The sequence below is a fragment of the Mastigoproctus giganteus genome, chromosome 4, assembly GCF_048544385.1.
Source record: "Mastigoproctus giganteus isolate SK-2022 chromosome 4, ASM4854438v1, whole genome shotgun sequence".
Taxonomy (NCBI): Eukaryota; Metazoa; Arthropoda; class Arachnida; order Uropygi; family Thelyphonidae; genus Mastigoproctus; species Mastigoproctus giganteus.
Window position 1 is genome coordinate 230036804 of NC_143578.1, and position 26340 is coordinate 230063143.

At 35.8% G+C, this 26340-nt stretch overlaps 1 protein-coding gene across 3 annotated transcripts in view; it reads left to right on the top strand.

Annotated features, from left to right (window-relative positions):
* The window catches only part of LOC150087471 (uncharacterized), a 238090-nt gene that overhangs the window by 163981 nt on the left and 47769 nt on the right, over positions 1-26340 (top strand). For all 3 annotated transcript variants that reach the window (XM_090372089.1, XM_090372090.1, XM_090372091.1), the window contains 2 exons: positions 652-722; positions 11288-11454. In XM_090372089.1, the coding sequence (XP_090228215.1) occupies positions 652-722; positions 11288-11454 (238 nt within the window). The remainder of the gene's footprint in view (positions 1-651; positions 723-11287; positions 11455-26340) is intronic.

Consider the following 26340-nt stretch of genomic DNA (forward strand, 5'->3'; position numbering starts at 1 on the left):
ATGCCTTGAGTACTGCGTACTAGTCTAAAGGCCTCATTTTAGGAAGGATGTAGGATTTGCTTGAGTGTGTACAGAGAAGGGCAAGATTGATGAGGGGAATGAAGGGATCCTCTTACCAAGAGAGGCTTAAGTTCTTCAAATTGCAATGGCTGGAGACTAGGCACCTGCAAAGTGATCTGATTGAGGTGTATAAGGCCTTGAATGGGTTGAGCATGCTGAATTCTGATGGGATTCTTCCACTTGTTCAGATTACGAACCTAAGGGGGCATAAATTCAAATTAAGGAAAGACAGATGTAGAATGGATGTGCGGAAATTTGCCTTTAGCCAGTGGGTGGTTAATTGCTGGAACAAACTTCCATCTGTCATTGTGGAAGTTGATAGGTTAAATAAATTTAAGGAGGAACTGGACAAACGTTTAGAGAGAATTGTTTTGTAAATTTTTTTTTTTTTTTTTGGCTGATGCTGCAATTCAGGTTTAATGTTAACAAATGTCTTCTGCCTTCTCAGCTTTCAACCCATACGTGGTACTAGTATGATAGATTCTAATACCTTTTTTTGTGTGTGGGGATTTCATAAATATATGTATATATGAGTTGAATATAGATTTCAATGGCTATATTAAGTACCAGTTGCTACCAATTCTGTTTCAGTACACAGCAGCGTGGAACTTACTTTCCCTGGGGACGAGGAAGTGGGATTGCTGCTGCAGTAGAAGGACATAGTAAGTATATTTTTTTTTATTTAGATTACCAAGAGTTAAATTTACTGATAAAAAATTAAGAAGTAGGTTCAACAGAAACCCATTTAGGATACAGTATGCAAGAATATTGTTATCTCATATACAGTCCATTCCGTTATTTGGGACACATTGGGACTAGTGCATTTTGGCCCGATTAAGCAGCTGCCCCAATTATCCGAAGTTTCACGTAAATAGTTAAAAATACAATATCCCCCCCCCCCCTTACAATTGTTTCACTGTACAATCAAATCACATTACGACGAACTCAACATAGTAAAGTACCATTCACTATACGATGTGCAGTAAGTGCCGGTCATTAAAATTCAATTCACATTTGTGAATTGAATTTTAATTGTATTAAACAGTGATTCTAATTAGCGAAAATAGGAGGAATATTATCCACAGGCTATAAAAGCAAAGAGATATTTAAGCACAAATTTACCCTTTATTCCCTTACCAATTAAAAAATTAAATGATACATTAAAATCGGAAGAATATACATGATAATCAAATCATGAAAATTTTAATCCACACAATGTCATGCTCACTGACATTGTGTGGATTAAAATTTAAAACATAAAAAGATAAGCAATCAATAACAAGAACACGGCACACACAAATTGCAAGTAACACAATACACGCAAGTGAGAATGGAGTATCGAGTTACCAAGCTTTAAAAATAAGAATGAAGAGAAGATCTGAAAATTAATTTTTTTATATGATTGAAGATTTCATGGAAGTGTAAACACATTTTACCATAATAACCCACAGAATTCCAGCTGTCGGTATTATCGCAAATTCAGTAAGATCGAGTTTACTGTCCGTTTATGATAGATTCCACTAACAGAAAAGCCCAATAAACAGGTGACTGCTAATTGTTTTTATTGTTTTATGGTTGTGACCTCCAGAATGGGCGCCTCCGTAGCCAGGTGGGAAGGAGCAGCAGTGCGTACCACACGCTTCTTGATTAGACCGGGGTTCGAGCCCGTCACCACCAAATACGGAGTATGCGGAAAGGTCAAGGAATGACCACCGCACCGGAGCAATATGGCCTTAGTTGCTAATGCTCCTAAAAACCAAATAACAATAACCTCCAGAATTTCGACCGAACCACATGGTACCGTCGGAGACAATCGTAGGGTAATCTCCAGTGCTGCGGTCTCTTTTGCCGCGATTAAATGGCATGCTGTCCCAATTAAGCGAAGTAAATTCTGGCTATTTTCTCGATTGGTTTCTGATTTTTAAGATTTGCATCAAATAAATGGCTGCACTGATTAACCAGTGGCTCAAATAACCGGAATCCACTGTATATATATATTTTGGTCAGGGTCTCAATCATAAATTTGAGGCAAAAGTATCTTCAATCCCTCTTCCCCAAAGAATATTTGTTTTTAGGTTTTGTTTGTTTGTTTGTTTTTTGCTTCTAAAGAGATAATTTTTCTCTCAGTGCCAGGTGTCTGAGGAAACTTATGATTTTTCCCTCCCATAGTTAGACCCTGAGAGAATAGAAGATAGAAAGGAAGTCATCCATGTGATGTTTGAAAGTTGGTAATCAGCTATGACAAATTTTACAGTATATTATTGTTTATCATATATATTGCCATCTAAACGAGGGAAGTATTCTTTTATAATATGTGTGTATGGAGAAAGAGTTATTATCCATCTGCACCCCCTCCCCCAAGGAACTTTGAGTTTTATCCAAACTCAACAGTGTGAAGAAATATTGTTACCTGTAACATGTACTTGTAAAAATAACCAGAGACAAAGAAGTCCAAACACTGGAAACACAGCTCTTCTCCTCCTCCTCCTCCAAAGAAAGCCAGGTTGATTTCCTTCTGCTGGAAAAGTGATGATATTGGTTTTTTGGGATGCCAATGGAGTGTTGCTAGTGGTTCCTTCAGAAAGGCCAGACAGCACAGGGGCATATTATGCAGACCTTACGAAGTATTTGCATGAAAACATGAACGACAAATGTTGAGGAGAAACTCAGCAAAGAAGTCTTGTTCTGCTAGGACAGCATGCATGCTCACAAGTCTGCCATTGCCATGGCTGCAGCTTTGAAATCTTGGACCATCTTCCATATTCACTAGACCTAGACTTTAACCATTAGACTTTAACCTATTTCCTAATTTGATAAAATACCTGTCTGGCATCCATTTTTTCACCAACATTGTCATCATTATTGCAGTGGATGCATTCCTGGAGGCCCAAAAGAAAACTTTTTTCTCAGCTGGAATAAACTGTTGCAGCATCAGCGGCAAAAATGTATCGACTCCAAAAGGGACTACATTGAGAAGTAACATGTTACCAAACTCCTCAAATAAACCCTTCCTACTCGGGCTGCAAACTTCAAATGCCCCTCATAAATCTCAATTGCCACTTCACAACCTATCTGCCTAATTTCTTTAAATCTTCTTGCATGTGTGAATCCTGATTCCAATCATTAACTACCATGCCAACCATTATATCATCAGCAAACTTAGACATGAAACTTGAAACTAAATTATTATTTCCAGCTTGTTTGCCTCCACCAGTGTTGTTAATAAATATCAAAAGCAGTAAGGGGGGCCCAGCACTGAACTAAGAGAAACTTCACTAATAACATTAGTCCAAAAAGAGCAGTATCCATTAACAACCACTCTCTATCTTCTGCCACTCAATGATCCTTTATCCACAGAAGTAACTTGTCCTAATGTCATAATGTTCCAAATTTTTACAGCAGTCTTTCATGTGGAAGGGTATTGAATGTTTTGGATGACCTCTTAGCTACGCTGAATTGTTGGGATAAAATTAGATAAAAGAGAATCATGACCCCACTCTTCATTGCCCTTCTCTATCACTGATGATGTAGTTGTAGCATGATGGTTTTCTGAGAATATCCAGTTGTTTTTCTTTGTTGAGTCAGGATTCTGTGAAGCACAGAATAGGGAAATCTGTATGAAACAAAAGAGTTTCAAATGCATGAAGCTTATTAGAGATACTCCTTACATTCTGGAGGTAGCATCAGATATAGTTTGCATTCAGTAATGTTTTGCTTGGGCAGCTAATTGCTACATGGTGTTAGTTATGATGGTGGTGGCCATCTCTGGGTCTGGTTGTTCCACATGCATTCTTCTGGATACGGTACTGTCTGGCGTGTACTGGTTCCACTTGCACCAAGTTACTCACAAGCAGTAGTTTACTGAGATTTTAGAAGTGTCGTTAACTGGTTTGCATTTATTTCTGTGAATTCAGGTTCTTTGCACATATTGTCATTGCATTTTATTTATAATGTAACTGCAATATTGTGGTTACATTATAAACAAAATGAATTAGTATTCCATCGCTTTTCAGATCCACCTTTTTCCTTTTGATCCAGTACATCTGACTGATCCCAGGTCTTCTGTTACTGGGTGTCCATCCCATTTCAGGGATGGAAACCCAGTAACACAGTATTTCAGATATCTGATTCTGTAGGCGAGCAGGAGGTTCTGTGCACCTAGTACCTGTTGCTCTAGTATTGGTCCATTTATAAACTTTCTAAGTCAGTTATATCTTTTTGTGTTGTATTCCAATGAGAATCTCCCATACATTTGTATTCTATTTCATGATTAACTGAATCAGTTACACTGCAAAAAGCCATTCTCTCTAAGTTGATTGCATGTGTGTGTCACTGATAGCATTATGATGTTTGTGTGACTGTTGTAATTAAGTTTTCTTTTACAGTTTTTTGATCCTGTTCAACCTTCTGCAAAACCTTTCTCACTATCATTACACATGATTTATGGTGCACTGGTTGACATGTTTATAATCTGCAGCATTTCTTTGTTTTCTGTGACTTCCAGCAACTTTGCTGTTATGTCTTGTTGTGACATAGTCAATTGCATTAAGTAATGTTTGTTTAACTCTTGGGTATTAATTATTATTTCCAGTTTGTTTTGAAGGTGAATTACTTCTGTCTGAACATCCATGTGGTTTTCCCTTACTTCATTCTTAATATTAATTTGCTGAGCATATAGAGATCTTACCTTTTGTATATATCGAGCAATGCTTATTTACATTCCTGGTCAATAGTAAGTGTGGTTGGCGTATCACTGCCTATTTCATCATTATGCTTGATATCAGAGTCCTCTCCATCCATGTTTAAGGATTTCTTTTTCATTTCTTCCTCTTCTACACCATTCATATCTGTAAGATCAGATTTAGACCATGTACCACAAGTCCACAAAGTATTGTTCTTTGGCAATTTCTTTTATTTTTCATGTGTCGTACCAAAACAGTGAGGCAGAAATGTGGAGAATAACATTAGCACTGCATTTTGTGCCTGACAGATCTGGAATACTGCTTGCCTGGTTTTGTCTTTTTCATTTCTCTTATTGAAATCTGATGGATAATTTCTGGCAATCTTCTTCTGCTTATCTTTGCCAAAAACACATATTGTCATTAATACAGATATTCTCTTTTCTCTCTTCTCCTCCCGCCTTCAATAGATTAAGTATTCACATCTAATTGCTTGAGGAAGGGATTAACATAAGTTATGGGGAACACTGCTTAGCTGTTGTGGAGTGGCTTTAACAATGTGACTGTGTATGCATATGCTACTGGATTGATACTAAACTACATATATTTATGGCCATCTAAAATGATTACAGACTACTGTAATAGGTATTATTGTGACAGACATGAAGCAACAGTTATTAGCTAGATAATGTAGCAAACTTAGTATTGCTGATTTTAGGGAGGAGTAGGGGGATTAACCTTGCAGTGGTAATGTGTTATCCAAGAGATTCCTCGCAGAAAATAATGTGCCTGCATTGCCTTTTAATTAATAATTATAAAGTAGTAGTTCCTGAATTTTTTTTATGGTTTATCCAGAGCAGTATCATGAGCAACTATCAGATGCAACACCACAATGTAACTTTTTGTAACAGTTATTAGCTAGATAATGTAGCAAACTTAGTATTGCTGATTTTAGGGAGGAGTAGGGGGATTAACCTCGCAGTGGTACCATATAACTTTTTTTTTTTATTTGCAAAGAATAATGTGGAACTGATATGCTCTGATATTGCTATGAAGTTTTGAAATACAGATTTAAGTTCAAGATTACAGTCGGTCCTCGTATAACACGTGTTTACATTACACGAATTCGATCATACACGATTTATAAATAGGGGAATGTTATCTTATATAACACGAACCGAATTCGCTTATGCACGATTCGCCTTTGTATTTACAAGAAATGGCAGTCAAATGCGAAATCACCCCAACCGAACTCAACACGATAGGAATGAAGAAGATTCTGAAAATGTATTTATGTTTTATATCAGTGAAGGGGAAACACATTTCACCATAATAACGTAAAAACCAACACAATTCCAGCTATCGGTATAATCGCAAATGCAATTAGATGGAGTTTACTACCAGTTTATAACAGATTCCACTAGCAGAAACGCAACTGGAAATTGTTTTTATTGTTTTATGGTAGTAACCCCCAGAAATGTGCTTTAGTAAAATGTGAGGTGTTAATAGCGTATCTCGGCCTTTACCGTGTTGTTTATTCAGTTGCTATACGCGCGCAGCTTTGTTTATGTGTATCAAGCGTGCCTCCACGTTTTGTAATTGTGCTTTATTCCCTAAAAATGAGTAAAATACTTAAAAGGTGTGAAAAGGAAGCGTCCTGGCAAAGATACTGCAGATTCAGAGAGAGAAAAAAAAAGCAATATCGATAAACCCGGGAAAATTTATAGTGGCCTCATAGTACAGTTTATGGCCAAAATCAGACCGGGATTTCCCGGGTAAGGCTTATGGTCACTCCGCCTCTGTCAAAAGAGAAAAAAAATATGAAATTATGAAACGCTTTGAGCGAAATGAAAGACCATGTGATATTGCACGTGCTACAGACCTAAATGAGGCAATGCCGAGAATTACAAAGAATGCGGAGAAAATAAAAACAATTTCATAGCGGGAACAACTCAAAGTGTAATTAAAATCCATTCGATTAAGACACAAGAATTGGAAGAGATGGAACGGCTGTCATCTGTTTGGATAGAAAATCAAACAAAAAACAAGTTTGCTTACGATAGAAGCAAAAGCAGTAGCAATATTTTATTCGTAAAAATACTTTTTTATAATATAATAAAATTAATATTTTTTATTATTTATTGTATAATAAAAATAAAAAATATATTATATTATTTTTTATAACGATTAAAATTACCCAATTATTTATTGTATTTGGTAATGTTTTGGTTCCAAATGTGTGTTCAATCTTGGGTGGTCGGCACCTAACCCCACTTTTCCCATAGGGACTGTTGTTTATATTGCACGATTTTGCATTGCACGAGAGTTTCTAGGAACACAACTATCGTGCTATACGAGGACAGACTGTACTTGATTTTCCTCTCCCTCATGTTAAACAAACATCTATCGTCTCAGATCAATTTTTGAAAGATTTTTGGTTGCTTTCACATAAATAAAAATGAGAAAACAAAACATGATATTTGCTCAAGATGGACGCTACTCTGAAGGAAGCAAAATACAAAAAAATTTCAAGTTGTGGGAGCAATAAAGCATGCCAAATTTGAAATAAATTTTGAAAAAATTTGAAAATAGAAGCAAATAATGATATCTGTGTAATATATACATAGCCATTTTTAATGTTTTTAGAATATTTGTACACATAATGAGCAGAAATATATGTGCATGCACAAATTTAAAATGTCCCACACTTAACAGTCTTTACAAGTGGAAAATGGATGCAATTAAATAAATTCATGTCTATTAATTTACCTAAAACTTTTTTTTTTCTAATTTTTGAAAATGACAAGTATAAAAATTGCAGAATTTTTAAATATTAAAACAATTAATTTAATTTAATGAATTTAAATATATGAATTCATTCAAAAATAAAAAAGTTGCATTCAATAAGTATTGAAATCCATACGGAAAAGAAAATATTGGTAACATCAAAGCAGAATTCAAAAACACCAAAACATTTTCCAGAAATTAAAAAAGAAAATTGGCTCTTGTTGGGTGCTGGGCAAAATTTTTGCTACACTTTAGGATGCCACCAGCATCAGGATAATTGGAAATTTTCTGATATGCCTACACCATAAGCATTTTATTAATTTACAGTAAAGTTAAGTTATTCTTTATTTTACTTTGCTTTAGAATGATATATTTTGATATTGTAATATTTAGGCACAAACACAGTTCATTTTATGCAACATAAAATAAATTGTTTGTGAATATAAAATAAAATTCCTTTATATGATATATTCATAAACACATTAATGAAGTGTAGATTCTGATCAAGTATCGTCACAAAAAAACTGAGTAGTGCAAGAGGATGCACAAGTTTTGAGAGTCACTTCCATAGCCAGGTGGGAAGGAGCAGCAGTGCATAGCACACGCTTCTTGATTAGACCAGGGTTCAAGCCCATCATCACCAAATGCGGAGGATGCAGAAAGGTCAGGGAATGACCACTGCATATTCCTGGAGCAATATGGCCTTAGTTGCTAATGCTCCTAAAAACCAAATAACAACAAGAAGTTTTGAACTCTAGATCAGGGCTTCTTAAACTTTTTTCATTCACGACCCCATTTATGATTGCGAGTTTCTTGGCGACCCCATATAAATATAAAAGAAAGATAAATTAATATTTTTTGATGATTTATTTATTAGGTAACAATATACATATACATATGAAAATATATAGTTTTAGAATTCGTTTTGAAACATACAAAAATCTAAAATTAAAAATTGCACAAAAAATTGTAAAATTGTATTTATTATAGTTACAAAAATTATATGCCCTATTTTTCATCAAAATTGCATTTTTTGCAATAACATAAATAAAAGGGGATTCTGACCGTCTTAGTTCGCTCGAATATATTCGAACGCAGTCGTTGAGTGGTAAGTATTAAATTAAAATTAAAGTAAAAAATTTAATGAGATGGATGTGCCTGTTTTTTATTGCATAACAAATTAAATCTTGGTGGAATGTTTGACACTGCTGGACGTAAGACCTCTTCAACATTTTTTAGCGCTGAACGATACTGGGATTTAATATGTGTTAAAGCTGAGAAAGTAACTTCACATAAATATGTGGTGTTGAATGGCAGAAGTACATTTAACGCCATATCAGCGATTGTGGGAAATTCAGTTCTAGTTCAGATCCAGAATTCAGTCAAGGACTTTTTTTGAAATTGTAGTTTTAAGTTTGAGTCACTCGAAAGCTCAGCAAATTCCTCTTGAGCTTTAAGTGGCAGGTGATCAATCTCACTTAAGCCAATCCAAAACGGCTTTTGAATCCAAACTATTTTTTGGAAATCAATATTTAATATAAAATATGTACGGAACTGTGTTTCTAGCGCTTTTAAGTGATCTACAATAATTTTTGCAATAAAAGTTTTACAAAGAATTTTCTCGATTATAAAATTATTGACACTGGAAAACATTTCGAACAAATTTTTTTCTACCCTACTTTTCCAAATGTTGATCTTTTTGATAAAACTTTCAATTTTATCATTCGAAGTAAATATATCGCAATTTTTTCCTTGGAGAGACAAGTTGAGATCGTTTAATTTCGCAAAAATATCTGACAAATAACACAGCTTGGATAGCCATAAGTCATTTTGAAAAAAAGCAGCAAGTTCACATTTTCGTTCGGTTAAAAATATTTCGATCTCGTCCTTTAATAGCAATAATCTTCTTAAACTTTGACCTCTTGACAACCATCTTACTTCTGCATGTAATAATAAAGTTGTGTAGTTGGAATCCGTATCCTTACAGAGATTTGAAAATAAGCGGCTGTTAAGGGCATGGCTCTTAATAAAATTTATAATCTTAACAGCATCCTGAAGCACATCGTTCAATTCTGGTGCTAATTTTTTTGCTGCAAGGGCCTCTCGGTGAATAAGGCAGTGAGTAAAAGTTATATGATCATAATGAGCAGCTTGAAAAAATGATTTAAAACCAAAATTTTTGCCGGTCATCGCTCTTGCACCATCTGTGCATATTCCACAGCAATTTTTCCATTCTAAACCTTCAGTTTTTAAAAATTCGTCAACTTTACAATATATGTCTTTCCCTGTAGTATGGTCTTCCATAGGACGACAAAATAACAATTCTTCCTCCACGCTTTCTTTATAAACGTACCTGACATATACTAACAACTGAGCCAATTTAGTAATATCAGTTGTTTCGTCCAACTGAATTGAAAATTTTGGGCTTTCTTTAATTCTTGTAATAAGTTGCACTAATTGGTCCTTGTTAATATCAGAAATTCTATTCGAGACAGTGTCGTTCGACAAAGGAATTTTTCGAATATCATCGCCATATTTACTTCCATTTAGTATTTCTACCATTTTAATAGCAGCAGGTAATACAAGATCTTCTCCAATGGTGAACGGCTTTTTATTTTTAGCAATACAGTATGAAACTTCATATGACGCTAGTAAACATTTTTCACTAACGGTTATAAATTTTTCAAAGGATTTTTTTCTTTATTTAAAGATTTATACAGTCTTTCAAAATATTCTTTTGGTTTATTGACATACGAAACATGCTTTGATTCAAGATGTCTTTTTAATTTTGATGGTTTCAGACTCTCCGGAGCCAATAATTCATTGCAGATCAAACAAACAGGTTGTTCATTACCCTTACAATTTTGAAATGTAAAGCCAAATTGAAGAAAAGACTCATCATATTTTCTTTTTCGCACATACGATGCCTGTTTTTCAATATTTTGTCCTGCCTGAGAAGAGTTTGTAGCATTATTATCTGCGTCATTGCTATTCTTATTTAAGTTCAGCCATTTATCCATGGCCAAAAATTATTTTGATCCTAAAATACAATAAATATATAAAAATAACATATTGCATATAATAATTGATTTATTAATTACCGAATAAATAAAAAAAACTAAAATCTCGTTGCGGCGGAACACTGACAATTGACTACACTAGAAGAGCGTCAATACTACACTAGTTCACATTACAGTCAGTGTTACTGAATCATAGTCTCGCTGCACGTGTGCGCGCGCATTCCTCCCTTTGTGTGCAGGTGTGTGAGTGTGACTCTGCACAAATACACATCTAGATGTTATAAAATCGTGTATTTAAATATTTGACATTAAAATCTCTCGCGACCCCAGAATTTTGCTACGCGACCCCAAATGGGGTCACGACCCATAGTTTAAGAAGGCCTGCTCTAGATCATTCTGTTCTGAAATTGCACATACTCTCCAGTCAGCAGATTAAATTTTGTATAGTGCTGTTGATTAGGCTGGTGTTTGCTGGAGACCTTGTTATCAGTAAGATAGATAGATACATACTGAGCAGTTTACAAAATCCATGACAAAAATATCACTTACCTTTCCAGTCACTAGACAACCTGACCCTAATATCTATTCAGTTTTTCTAATAACTAATTGGTCAACTTATCAAAATTAAATAATCTTCTTTTTCCTCTTCACAAACCAGTTAATGAAAAGTAAAGTTATTTATAAGCAAATTAATGTGATAGCATTAGTGTAATGTTATTATGTTTTCTCTCCATCATTAAGATTCAAGAGGAAATATAAATTCTGAAGTTTCTGGTTCTTATTACAAAAATGAAAATCACCCATTTGGAATTCCTGATAGTATTCCTCGTGATCTGAATAGTGTTAAAACTGCCAACAAATATGCTCATATGGACAATGATTATTATAGAAATGCACTTCGAGAACAGGTGAGTCCTTCTCACTTGTATTTCGTAATTTGTATTAGTTCACTTAGTTAATTTTAATATTTTCTAAATTATTTACACAGAGGATGACCAGGTGTTTAACATTTCATTATATCTATAGATAGTGAACAAGGAAATTTTGAATATATTCTGAAATTCTGAGCGTAGAGGCATGGGAAATTTAACCTGACAGCATTGACATATGCTACAGGGTGTCACCCTGCATTATTCAGTAGAAGCTATTAAATATTTATAACTGCCAATGTCAGCAATTCAGTCTGTGGTAATTTTTCATTGCTCATTACACCTGTTGCATAAGGATATCAGATAAACAGAATGGACCCAAAAGCATCACTGCAGAGTTTGCAAAAGTGTTCAAGGTAACTGAAGTACCATAGCTGACTATCAGGAGTAACAAGATCACTTGGAAACTCTTTCAGTTAGATAGTGTCACATCCTTACAAAATCTATTTGCCATCTGATTACAGAAATCAAATAGTAGTAACAGAATCTGTAGCAGGGATGGCAACCCTTGTTTAACTGTAAGTCAGATGAAAGTTTTATAAACTACTGTGGATCAGTGCCTCTAAATCAGAGTTGTCATACTCAGAAGTGCTCGTGGTTTGTTTAAGTTGTGAATCTTATTTAAATCTTATATTAGTATCTCCTTTAAATATCACCATTTATCATTATTTTCATATAACTTTAACCTGCCTGTGAAAGTTGGCGACACTTGTGGGCTACACAATAAATACAGAGGAATGCAAGCAATGCATGGGCCTCCAATTTGACATATCTGCTCTAAACGTTGATGCAGCATTTTCTATTTTTAATATTAATTTACTACTGATTATAAGAGGTCAAAGTTCAAGCCTTGAATTTTGTCTTATATAATCAGTTTACCTCTTGTAATCAATAGTAAATTAAAGCTGGAAACAGAAAATTCTATATCATATAGAGATTGGGGAAGATTATATGGGAGAGCACGGTCCTACCCATATATTCAAAGAATCGCAGAGAAATAAAAAAAAAAAAAAAAAAGAAGTGAAGAGTTAAAAAAAAATCAAGAGTTCCAGATGGAGGTTAAGATTTTGTTGTGAAATAAGAAATGGCACCAATTTTTTTGCAAGGAGATCACTGAAAAGGATCTCCTTGTGAAAAAATCGCCACATGAAAAGGATCCACGAGCCATGGGTCACTCAATCCTGGTCTGTTGTTTGTAGACATATTTTATTGGAGGAAGACATGTACATCCATAGTGTAAGTTGGTCCTCTATGTATAAATGGTGAGAACTATTACAGTCAGTCCTCGTATAGCACGATAGTTGTGTTCCTAGAAACCCTCGTGTAATGCAAAATCGTGCAATATAAACAACAGGCCCTATGGGAAAAATAGGGTTAGGTGCTGACCACCCAAGATTGAACACACATTTGTAACCAAAACATTACCAAACACAATAAATAATCGTAATAAAATACTTACGTATTTTATTACGATTATAATAAAATTTGTAATAAAAAGTTGTAATAAAATACTTACGTATTTTATTACAACTATTACGTAATAAAATATTGCTAATGCTTTTGCTTCTATCGTAAGCAACCTTGTTTTTTATTTGATTTTCGATCCAAACAGATGACAGCCGTTCCACCTCTTCCAATTCTTTGTGTCTTAATCTAATGGATTTTAATTACACTTTGAGTTATTCCTGCTATGAAAGTTTTTTTATTTTTTCTGAATTCTTTCTAATTCCTGGCGTTGCCTCATTTAGGTTTGTAGCACATGCAATATCACATGGTCTTTCATTTCGCTCAAAGCGTTTCACAATTTCATATTTTTTCTCTATCGACAGAGGTGGACTAGCCATAAGCCTTACCGGGGAAACCCCGGTGGCCGGTGTGATTTTGGCCATAAGCCATAGTATGAGGCCACTACAAATTTTCCCGAGTAAGAATTTTTGATCCAGTCTGCCTCTGTTTATCGATATTGCTTTTCTTTTTCTCTCTGAATCTGCAGTGTCGTCACCAGGACACTTCCTTTTCACACCTTTTAGTATTTTACTAATTTCTAAGGAATAAAGCACAATTACAAAATGAGGAGGCACGCGTGATACACATAAACAAAGCTGTGCGCGTGTAGCAACTGAATAAACAACACTGTAAAGGCAGAGATACACTATTAACACCTCACATTTTACTAAATCACATTTCTAGGGGTTACTACCATAAAACAATAAAAACAATTTCCAGTTGCGTTTCTGCTAGTGGAATCTGTTATAAACTGGTAGTAAACTCGATCTAATTGCATTTGCGATTATACCGATAACTGGAATTTTGTTGCTTTTTACGTTATTATGGTGAAATGTGTTTCCCCTTCACTGATATAAAAAACATAAATACATTTTCAGAATCTTCTCTTCATTCCTATCATGTTGCGTTCGACTGCCATTTCTTGTAAACACAAAGGCGAATCGTGCATAAGCAAATTCGGTTCGTGTTATATAAGATATCGTTCCCCTATTTATAAATCGTGTATGATCGAATTCGTGTAATGTAAACACGTGTTATATGAGGACTGACTGTATTTAAATGGATACCTGGCTTAACAAACTGCGAGTTTGTTAAGCAAGGTTAAACACTGTTGTGAGGCTGCTGAAAGTTTCCCCCGGTAGGTAAGAATTTTTGACCTAGTCCACAGCTCTGTTTACAAATGTTGAATGATCCATTATGTCTGCAATAGTCAAAAGGTTGTCCAGTTTTGATAATAATGTTACTCGTTGCTGTAGATTTCTTATTTTTTTTTTAATATTCTTTGCATTTTGTTACACCTTGACAGAATGATCTGTAATTTTGTTACTCTGGTGTCAGTATTTTTTTTTTTTTTTATTGAAAACCTGTTACTGGATCATTTACAGATTATAGAAAGATGTAATATTAGTAAATTAATAAGAGGAGTTTACCTCAATATAGTACGTGGAACACTTCCGTATGATACCCTCCAGAAATTAAAACGGAAAAAACGAAAAAATCGGCAACTTACCGGTCCATTAAAGTAAAATATAAATAAAGTAAAATATAAATAATTAAATAATCAATTTAACACAATTCAAAATCAATTCAAAACAATTAAAATTCAAATTAACGCAATTAAAAGAATAACGAAAATATTCAAAACGATCTTCCTTCCTTTAGTAAATTAATAAGAGGAGTTTACCTCAATATAGTACGTGGAACACTTCCGTATGATACCCTCCAGAAATTAAAGTAAATTAATAAGAGGAGTTATTTACTAATTTTAATAATAATTTTAATACTAATATTAGTAAATAATTTACTAATATTATTATCAACGTAGAACATATTGAGTATTACAGCTCTGATTCATACTATCTAAGAAAGATGTAATATGAATTTCAAAAAGTTATTTTTCGTATTCTCGCCTTTTTTCTCCTTTTGCGTGCAGTAAATGATGAATGTGCACCTCTGAACAGAGCAGTGTGCATTGGTTTGCTTTATATGCGCAATGCAATGCCAACTTTGTAGTGATTCTGTAATAAGTGAGTGATTTTATGAATGAATTTCCTCTTTATGCTCTGGGTGACTACATGGTCAGAGAAGTTCACAGGATAGGGAGAATAGAAGAAATGGCACCATATTTAATGGGCACGGGCACTGGCAGAATATTTTGACAGGTGGTGCATGCAGAAATAAATTTTTTGCTCACCAAATTTTCGAATACATGCAATATTTAAATTGTTAAATTTCACTGATTTACGACTGAGCCAACATTTCGTGTTCAGTGGGAGAAAGTACTTTTATTTCGAAAGAAAGAATTTGTATTGTTTAATGTTTCAATAACTTAATGAAAATATTAAAAATTGTGTATTACTTCAAAATCCAAAGGTGGTGCACTTAAAGTTTACAAATTATGATTGGTCCATGACGTCTCAAACAATTCGAGAGAACGGTTTGTAATTTAATTATTCTGATGTCAGTATTTTTTTTTTTTTTTAATTGAAAGTTCATTGTTGGATCATTTACACATCAGAAAAAAAATATAATATGAATTTCCACCAGTCACCCCAGAGCCGTGCCGAGGGTGAGGCGAACAAGGCTCTTGCCTCAGATTAAAAGCTGAAAGGGGTGTCAAAAGAAAGATTAAATAATTGCCGATGTTACCATGATTAATAGTGGGTGCAATTTTTCATTCTTGCCTCAGGTACTAAAATGGTTCAGCATGGCCCTGGATCACTCAGAACTCTTCCAACTTCTTTTCTTTGAAATTCGACGGTCTAATTTTCCTAATATGGAGGGTCGCTTTATGCTGGTTCACCTTATGCTGGTTCGAATTACTTAGAATTTACTTTCAAATTATAGTAGACTGCCTAGAACAAAGATGCAATAACTTAAATCATTTCTCCATGCAAACCACTCTTCTGAAAAGGTTTAACAGAGTGTTGACAAAAACTTGCCCTTTTTCATTTGTGATGATTCACTTACTTTAGTAGGTAACTAATTTTTTTTTTTTCGATTATGAATTTTCATATTAAACTATAAGTCAGATTAAATGCAACTGGGCATAATATTTATATATAGATATTATTTATAGATATTATTTATAGATATACATATAGATATTATTTATAGATATTAAACTATAGTTTGTAATTTTGCCCCTTTTTTTTGAAAATGAGCAAAAAATATAGTCAACACTTTCGTGTTGACTATATATTAATCAATGACTTAAAGATCTAAAAATCTAAGAACTGGCTCTGCAAATTAGATGATGATTATTTAAAATGTTTTTGTAAACATTGTAAATGCACACTGACAGCCAAATTAAGTGATATTGAAAGGCATCGTAATACAAATGAATCACAAGAAAGCCGAAGAGACCTTTAGTTTTCAGCAGAGTATTGCCGTTCAAGAAAATTGGCAATACAGAATGTGCAACAGAAAAAGGCAGCACAGCATTTTTCATAGCTGTGCAGGGGGGATGGAGGTTTTGTGGACCCTCTTTAAGAAAAAGATTGCAAAATTTCTTTGTATTTTTTTTAAAGCCGATGGTCACTCAGACCATGGGCGAAGGCAGCATGGTGCAAAGTCATGTAAAGTGCACCGCCTTGCACCATGGACATTCAAAGTCCAAAGGTGGTGCAAGCGTACCACCTTGGATATTGAAGTAATCTATTGAAACATTAAAACAATACAAGTCCTTTCTCCTGCCAGTCACGAAACATTGGCTCAACAGTACACGTAAATCAGTCAGACTTAACTTAATTAAAATAATGCATTTTTTCCCCCAAAATTTGGTGAACAAAAATTTATTTCCACATGCACCACCTTCCAAAATATCCTGCTGGCGCCCATGACTCCAATGCCACCCAACACAACAGTGTGACGGAGGGGAAGTCAGAATGGAAAGAGACATTGGTGGTTAAAATAGCTTACTTTTTCAAATTGTACAAAAACATATGACAATAAGAACATATTGAGGGGCCCTGGAGCTTAAGCTTCACTGTAAATCTGCCTCTACACGTACTTCTATTATTCTTTCCTTTTATAATTTTCTTATGTACACGTGTGTATTTCATAAACTTATTTGTTCCGTGTGTTCTATTGCCAGATGTTTGGAAATAATATATTATTGTCATTTTTTGTGATTAATACCTATTATTATTCACATGCTTTCCTAATATTCAAATAAAGATAATAATCAATGAAACATTGATCAATCAATAAAACAATAATTAATAAAACTTGTGCATGTATAAGTGTTCCTAGGTCTATCTAAAAAAAAAAAAAAAAAAAAAACCATTCAAACACCTGGCCGCCATGACCACCCTTACCGTGATACCTGGATATGCCACTGCAATTTTAAGGGAGAAGGGATTAAAGTCAAAACTGAGCTTCTAGTAAAAAAAACTTTTTTATTAGACACTCAGTTTTGACTTTAATCCCTTCTCCATTTCTAGTAAAAAATGTTAAATACAGTACAAAATATTAAATAATGGGTTATCAGATAAACAAAAATGCTTATCTGATAACAAAACACATATTTTTTAATTCTTGCCTTTTATAATCATCCATTGGTGTCTCCCATACAAGAATCCAACAGTAGTCTGCCAACATATTTGGACTTCATTTTCCCTGGTATCTTTTTTTCCATTTGAATAAAATCCTGGTGAAACCCTTCACCATGTTCATCAGAGACTGCTCCCAAATTTTCAGGAAAAAAAAGTCTAAATGGAAATGTAGGAAATGAAGCTTTAACAACATGTTGCATCCCAACTCTCTGTTTTTTTTATTTTAGCCTCACTGATTCAAGGAAACTTTTGCCTCAAACAAGAAAATCCTCTGTTTTTGTCCATCACTTTCACAAATATTTTTATCAAACTTAGCTTGATGTGCAGTAGAGGTAAATAGATTTTTGACTTATCCACCAAAATAAGATGTGCTACATTTTTCTGGCCTGTCATAGTTTGTCAATGGTTTGTGTGTTCACACAAACCATTTTTTTTACCCCGTAGTGGCAATCCTTTGCTCAGCTGTCCCATACATAAAAAGCAGCAGTATTTAGTGTATCCACCTTACAACCCAGTCAGCAAAGCTACCACTTTTAGGCCAGCACAGATATTCCATTTGTGTTCTTGATAGCATACTAAACAGATGTTTGCAAAAGAACCTATAGGTTCTCATAAGTTTCCTTTATGCGAACTGCATGGGCCAGTGGTATAGATGGATACTTATTTCCATTATGGAGTAAAACTACTTTCCAAATGACCTTGGATGAATCATTTAAAAGTCTCCACTGCTCGGGGACATGCTCCAGATGTTACTCTTTTATTAATTCCTGGATATTTTCACAATAAACCAAAGCACCATCCATGGAGTAATAAGACATTATGTTAAATTGCCTCTTCATATAAAAAGACACTTTGATGCCCTTTTCAAGAAGATTTCACTGCTGAAATCTGCTGATCCTACTAATTGAGCCTTGGTTTAGTGGAGTTCCGTATCTCTGACCAAATCCAACTCTACCTGAGTAATTAGATGCAGCCTTGCAGTATCAAGTCTTCATCTGTACTCGTTCTGGGTTCTGCATTTTCTGGCAACTTCTTTCCGATTCTGAACCAGAATCTAGTCCATAAGTTTCTGGTGGCTTTGGCAGTGGCATTGTCTCATCATGAGGAACTGACCTTAGAGCAGAAGGTATGTTGGGATACTCTACTTTATGCTTGGATTGCCCAGAAAAACCAAAATTATTGGTCAGGCAAAACTAACAATCTTTTATGTGGTCTCGAAGTTCCCATCATATCACTGGAACAACAAAAGGCATCGATTTATGACTGCCTCTAAGCCAGCCTGTTAATGTCCTTGAATATGAGCTACAGGAAGTCTTTCGAGCCCATACTTTATCTTGATCTTCAACCTTACATCCAAAATAGAGCTCATAGGTTATTCTCACAAGTTGTGACAGTGGCTTCTGCTGTGATTTTAATATCACTTCTCCGCATATGTAGCAAAAGCTATCAGGCTTATTTTGCTGAGAACATGACATATTTCATGTACACCACATGCACATAAGAGCACAATTAAGAAATTGTAGATTTTTATTTCTAATTTAAACACAGTTCATGATTTACATTTATGCACACAACACTTATTTGCAAACACTAATTCACTAAAATGCTTGTTCACTTTGTTTATCACTCTCTCTCTCTCTCTCTCTCTCTCTCTCTCTCTCTCTCTCTCTGAAAACACTTTTTGAAATACAAAAATGCTTGCTTGGTGCGGAAACCACTCATATATATATTGATAGAGAGGTTTCTAGAATGCTCGCAATGTTTCTAGAGAAATCTGTCAACAGTTCTAGGACCTTCTGGAAACATCACAACATATCTTCCACACAAACGAATATTCTAGAATGTTCCGGAACATTCTCAGATGTTTTAGAAAGCTCCCAAAGGCTCTAGAAATCTCTCGAATGTTCTAGAAAAAAAAAATTAAATAAATAAAATAGATGGAAAAGATTATTACACCTACTGCAGTTCTTGGTTTTCAGTTATTAACCTACGATATTTGAAAACGAAAGGTGATGAGAACTTTTTAAGCACATATCTGAGTTTTTGAACATATTTCTTATGAGAATTTGTCAAAATTATTTCAGGGAGGAAATTGATGCCAACCATTTAGGTAATAACTTATAACTCACAGAAGTTATACTGAGCAGCTGCTCTATATATTGTTGGGCAGAAAACTTGAGTAGTCGAGACCTCCTAATTTTCTTAAAGTCGGACAAAGGCTATTAATTTATTGTGATTTTTCCTTGTAGTAGATCTGCGTTCTCATTACAGATTTAAAATAAACTTTGTGGATTTTTCATAAATGGACTATATAGGCTATTTTTGGAATATTAAATTTTAGAAATATTATATTTTAAGGCAGAAGAATTTTCTTACCTTGAGTTTTCTTCAGGAACAGCTGCATCCAGGTGAAATGTAATTTGAAAGGTATTGAAATAGAATGTTTTTTTTTTTTTTTTTTTATGTAAACCCTAAACACGAGAGGTATTACAACATATAGTACTTAGTACTGTGCTTGGGTTGGAGGTTGAGAAGAAGAAAGAAGATATTTGATGACACTGGATTTGAATTTCTGTACACTGTAATTTTCAGGAAATACATATGAAGGAAGGTTGTTCCAGAAAATGGCAGTTAAATGAATAAATGAGGAAGATGAAAAGTTGGTTCTGTGAGTTTGAAGTTGGACAGTAAATGGATGTTGGCTGGTGGCGGTATGTGTTCAGACTGTGTTTAAAGAGAGAGTGGGAATTATAGAAGCCAATTCAGAACAGTGCCCATGGAAATATCTGTAGAAGAGGCATGCAGCAGAAACAGTATGTCTATGAGACAGCGAGTGTAGAGACTCTGTTAGAGATGAATCATTAATTAACCTAATTTCCCTCTTCTGAACAGTCAAGAAGCCTGAGAGAGGTTTTGGGGGAACCACCCCAGATGTAGGAATAATATTTCATGGTAGGACGGATTTGCGATTTGTACAGAGTGAACAGCTGTTTGGAAGAAAAGTAACACCAAGAGCGAAAGAGAAAACCAAGTTTTTTAGTTGCAGAGGAAGCAACATTTGTAATGTGCTTGTGCCAAGGGAGATTAGAAGTCAGGGTAATCAAAAGAGATATATCATTTTGCCTAGAAATTGGAGTGTCACCAAAGAAAAGCATAGGAGCAGAAGAATCCTTTTTGCAAGATATAAGACAAGACTGAGTTTCAGAAGGATTGAAATCAACCAAGTTGTCTTTGTCCCAATGAAGAATTACCTGAAGATCGGCATTTAAGGAATTGGTAGCAGATTTTTGAGAAGTTGAAGCTGATTGAGCAGGGCAAGGTTTCTCATAATGCAAAGTGGAATGCAATGTGCAATCATAGGCAAAACTATGGATAGGATTTCCAGTCAATGGAAGAAGGTGATTAATATACAAGAGGAAAAGAGTGGGGGAAAGAATTGAACCTTGGGGGACACCGGCATTAGTGGAGAAGTTAGAAGACAGATAGCCATCTACCATCACCCTTAGTGAGCGATCAGAGAGAAAACTGAATAACCAATTACAAAAAACAATTGGCAAACCATAAGATGGAAGCTTGTTTAGAAGACCTTTATGCCAAACACGATCGAAAGCCTTTGAGATGTCAAGGGCAACTGCTTGTGTTTCACCGAACCTTTCCATTGAAATGGGTAACATAAGCCAGAATATCACCAGTGGATTGACACTGATGGAATCCATACTGACGATCATTGATCAGACGGAAGATTTCTAGATAGTTTAAAAGTTGGCGGTTAATTGATTTGTCCATTACTTTAGAAAGAGTAGAAGTAATTGCAATGGGACGATAATTGGATGGGAGGAATTTGTCACCCTTTTTAGGAACTGACCGGATATGAGCAAATTTCCAAGCAGAAGGAAAAACACCTTTGGAATAAGAAAGTGAAAAAAGGCAGCAAAGAACAGGAGTAAGTTCAGGAGCACAGGTTTTGAGAACAAGTGGAGAAATACTATCGGGACCTGGAGCTTTCTTAGCATCAAGATTCATCAAAATCCTTCTGACATCCTTTTGATGGAAGACACAGGAGGCATTGAATAGAGCATGTTGGGAATGGTGGGAGATGTTTTATCAAGATCATTAATACATGAGTTGGAAGAAAAATGGGATGCTAGCAGGTCAGCTTTATCCTTGGCTGAAGGGGCAACAGAACCATCTGGTTTGGACAGAGGTGGGAGTAGAGATGGGCAAAAGTTGCAGCCAATAGCTTTGGCAAGAGACCAGAATGCTTGGCTACCATTAGGGCAAGAAGCAAGTTTTCTACTCTTGCCCTGTTCAAACTCTAGTTTGGACTGATTAATAACTGCTTTACAATTGTTGCGAGCGTTGGTGTAGGCAGAAAATGAAACTGAAGAATTAGAAATAAGCCAATTATGATACGCAACGTTCTTCTCTTGAAGAGCCTTATTGGAAAATTGGAAAGCCAAGGTTTAGATAAAGGACGAGATTTTAAAGTGGAGTGTGGGATAAAGGATTCCATTCCTGCGAGAATAATTTCACTGACACGATCTGAACAAATGTTTACATCAGAAGTTTTGAAACAGTAATCTGACCAAGGAAATGAAGAAAAGAAATCTCGCAGGACATCCCATTTTGCATTCTTGTAATGCCAAACAGTACAAGGTTGACGCCGCCTCCATAGCCAGGAGGGCAGGAGCAGCAGTGCGTACACGCTTCTTGATTAGACCGGGGTTCGAGCCCGTGATCCACCAGATATGGAGGATGCGGAAAGGTCAGGGAATGACCACCGCATATCCCCGGAGCAATATGACCTTAGATGCTAATGCTCCTAAAAACCCAACAACAACAACAACAATACAAGGTTGGGAATAGCCATGGGATAAAGGCTCCATTGGAGAAGAGACAATCACCAAGTTGTTATCTGAGGTGCCTAAAGGACCTCTCACTTCGACCGTGTACTTAAAAGAGTTGTTTGTGAGAAAAAGATCAAGTGTGTTGGCTGTATAGTTAGGATTGTCTGGTATTCTTGTAGCTAAATGAACAATCTGTGTAAGATCATTAGTAATTACAAAAGCCTCAGCATCTCGACCAGCTGGATCGGTGTGACTAGAAAACGGAAGCTAGCTGGAGTTGTGAACATTAAAGTAACCAAGGAAAATTACCTCACTGTTAGTAAAGTTGGACTGGAGAAAGTCAAGTTGCGAAGAGAGGAAGTCAATGAGCTCCAAGTGATTGGTGGAGTTGGAAAAGAGTAGAGACAACAGATGAATTTGACACAATGAGGTAGAGTGATTTTAAGCCACAGAAGATCGAAAAGAGGAGATTCCAAATTACCAGGTCTCTGACAATGCATATCGGAATGGACATATGCACAAGTGTACCACCTTTGAGGTGAAAGGAATCATACAGTGAATAATTTGGGCAACTTGAGATGAGCAGTAGTCGAATCAACCGATAACTGAGATTCTGTCAGAAAAAGTACATGGGGTTGGCAGACTGCACGTGGAAATGGACATCGGTTGAGATTAGAATTGAGACCACATATATTTGTGAAATGAATTAGGAAGTGTTTGGGAGATTTAGATCTTTTCAGAAAAGCTTACTCTATTAGTTTGACAATTCATGGTGTATTCAATAGTAAGAAAAACTAGGTGGGACATTAGCATTAGTAGAGGTATATGATGCAAGAAAGCAAGCTTATGCAGCATCACCGAAAAAAAAAAAAAAAAAAAACACTTCCATTTCACCCCTCCGTTCGTTCGAAATACCTGTCCAGCTGAGCCTTAAATTTATTTAGACTATCAACTTACATAAAAAGGGATGGAAGTCTGTTCCACCAACCAACTACTCGCAGCCTAAAGGCAAATTTCCACACATCTATCCTACATATATCTTTCCTCAATCTGAATTTATGCCCTCTCATGTGATTATTCTGAGCAAGAGGAAGAATCCCATCGGCATTGAGCATGCTCAAACCATTCAAGGCTTTATACACCTCTATCAGATCACCTCGCTGGTCCCTAGTCTCCAGACACTGTAATTTGCAAAACTTAAGCCTTTCTTCATAAGAGCAACCCTTTGTTCCATTCACTAATCTTGTTGCCTTTCTCTGTACTCATTCCAGCAGCTCTACATCCTTCTTGAAATGAGGCCTCCAGACCTGTATACAGTACCCAGGGTGTGGCCTGACCATTGCCTTATACAAGGGAATAATCACCTCCTTATCCCTCCTAGAAAAATTCCTGTATATCATTGACAAGACCCCATGAGCTACTCTTGCAGCCCATCTGCACTGCTGAGAGAACTTCATATCTGCCTGCACAATAACCCCCAGGTCCTTTTCATTCTCTACCACTGTCAGTGTAGTACCACAGAGTTTATACGTTGCTCTGTGGTTACTGTTTCCCATATGTAGTACTTTACATTTGTCAATGTTAAACTTCATTTGCCACCTCTCAGCCCATCTGCTCAACCTTTCCAGATCCTGTTGCAGCAGCATAACGTCAGTAGTGTCCTTAACAACCCTGCCAACCTTTGTATCATCTGCAAACTTGAACATTAAGCTTGATATACCATCATCAATATCATTTATAAATACAGAAAACAATAATGGACCCAACACTGAACCCTGAGGGACTCCACTAATAACATTAGTCCACGATGAGCAGTGTCCATTAATTACCACTCTCTGTCTTTTGCCACTCAACCATCCCTTTATCCATAGCAACAATTTGCCACCAATGCTACACTGCTCCAATTTGTGCAGCAGTCTTCCATGTGCAACAGTATCAAAAGCCTTTCTAAGATCCAAATATATAATATCAAAGTTATTCCCTGCTTGCAGTTCTTTTGTGACTGCATCATAGTATCCAATTAAATTGGTCAGGCAAGACTTTCCTTAACAAAACCATGCTGTGTCCGAGCTATAACTGAAGTCTTGTCTAGATGATCCCGCAGTGCTTATTTAACCAGTGCCTCCATTAATTTGCTGGAACAGAAGTTAAACTCACAGGTCTATAATTACTTGTGTCAGCCTTTGATCCTCCTTTGTAAATTGGGATCACATTTGCACATCTCCAGCCCATGGGTACCTCCCCTGAGTCCAAGGAAGCTCTCATAATTATAGCTAAGGGTTTGCTTACTTCCTTTACTGCCTCCTTTAATATAACTGGATAGATATCACCACCCCCAGGTGCCTTTCTTGTGTTTATCTTCAACAATTTCTCCTTCACTTTACTCAGTTTTTACAAGATTCAGTTTTTACAAGATTATTTAGCTTACTGCCAGAGTTGAATACACCTCTGGCATTCCCCTCGCTGAATAACTCCTCATGTGTGAATGTTGATGCAAAATATTCATTTAGTTTGTTAGCTACCTGAGCAGGATCATCAACAGTTGAACCATCGATATCAAGTGGACCAATGTGATTCATCCCCTTCCTTCTAGAGTTTACATAAGGAAAGAACTCTTTGCTGTTTTTCTTTGCATCCTTTGCCAAAGATTTCTTGTAATCTGCCTTCTCCTGCCTAACCTTCTTTGAAACTTGGTTACAGATCAGCTTATATCTATCATAGGCTTCTGTGTCACATGATAATTTATATGTATCACATACATTTTTCTTCTCTGCCATATGTCTCATTAGTTCATCATACATCCATTTAGGCCTCAACCTTGAACAATATTTCTTAGTTGGTATGTAAAGCTTAGTAGCTTCCAAGATAAGTTCTTTGAATGCTTCCCATTTTGAATTTGCTGTTGGTAACATCATCAGTTGGTCCCACTCTATAGAATTTAAATACTATGTATTTAAATACGTAGTCGCCTTTATGAAAGCAAAAACCCTTCCCTTTACCCCTGATGGGAGCTACCTCTTTGAGTAAATCCCACTTCAGCACACTGTGATCACTGCCACCTAGTGGTTCCTTTATCTGCAGATTCTTAATGCATGAAGAATCACTACTGATAATCGGATCAAGAGTATTACTCCCTCTAGTTGCCTCCCGAACATGCTGATGTAGAAAACAGTCATCAAATAAATCCACAAAAGCCTTGCTTGTGTGTGAGTGACCAATCCACAAATTCCAGTCAATATGTGGGAAATTAAAATCCCCCTTATAAGACTCCCTGATTTACTAGCCCACTCTATTTCCCTGTACAGTTTCTTATTATACTTATCAGAGTCATTAGGTCTATAGCAACTAGTACTCTCAATTTTGATCTCCCAATGCTTATGTCACACCAAACTGACTCGACACTGCACTGTCCAGCAATGTTGACTGGCTTCACTTCCTTGGATTTATGTGTTTCTTAATTAATAGCATAACCCCTCCTCCCTTCCTATCCTGTCTATCCTTTCTGTACACATTGTACTCCCCAAATTCCAGTTCTGCATTCCTTATATCTGTATGACACCATGTCTGATATCCGAACAATATCTGCCTTTGATGTTTTGAGCAATACCTCAAATTCATCAAATTTATTTACCAAACTCCTAGCATTGGTGTACACACAAGTATACATGCACATGTTCTTTTTCTTAGCTACCCTTACACAGCCCATGGGTTTATCTGTACTGTAATGACTCCCAGCAGTCTCTGAAATATTCTGCATTCTGTTTTCCAACCTGCTGCTCATTCCATTAGAAGCAGTGCAAGAATCACTTTCACCTTTGCCAGTGGCTACTGTTAATCTATTAGTCCTTGTAACCCCCCAAGCTAGCAGTTTTCCGACCCACCTAACACTGTCTCGATAGCATCAGAAAATATTCTTGCACCTTTTCTATTTAATGTATCCCATCCCAGCAGAAGCA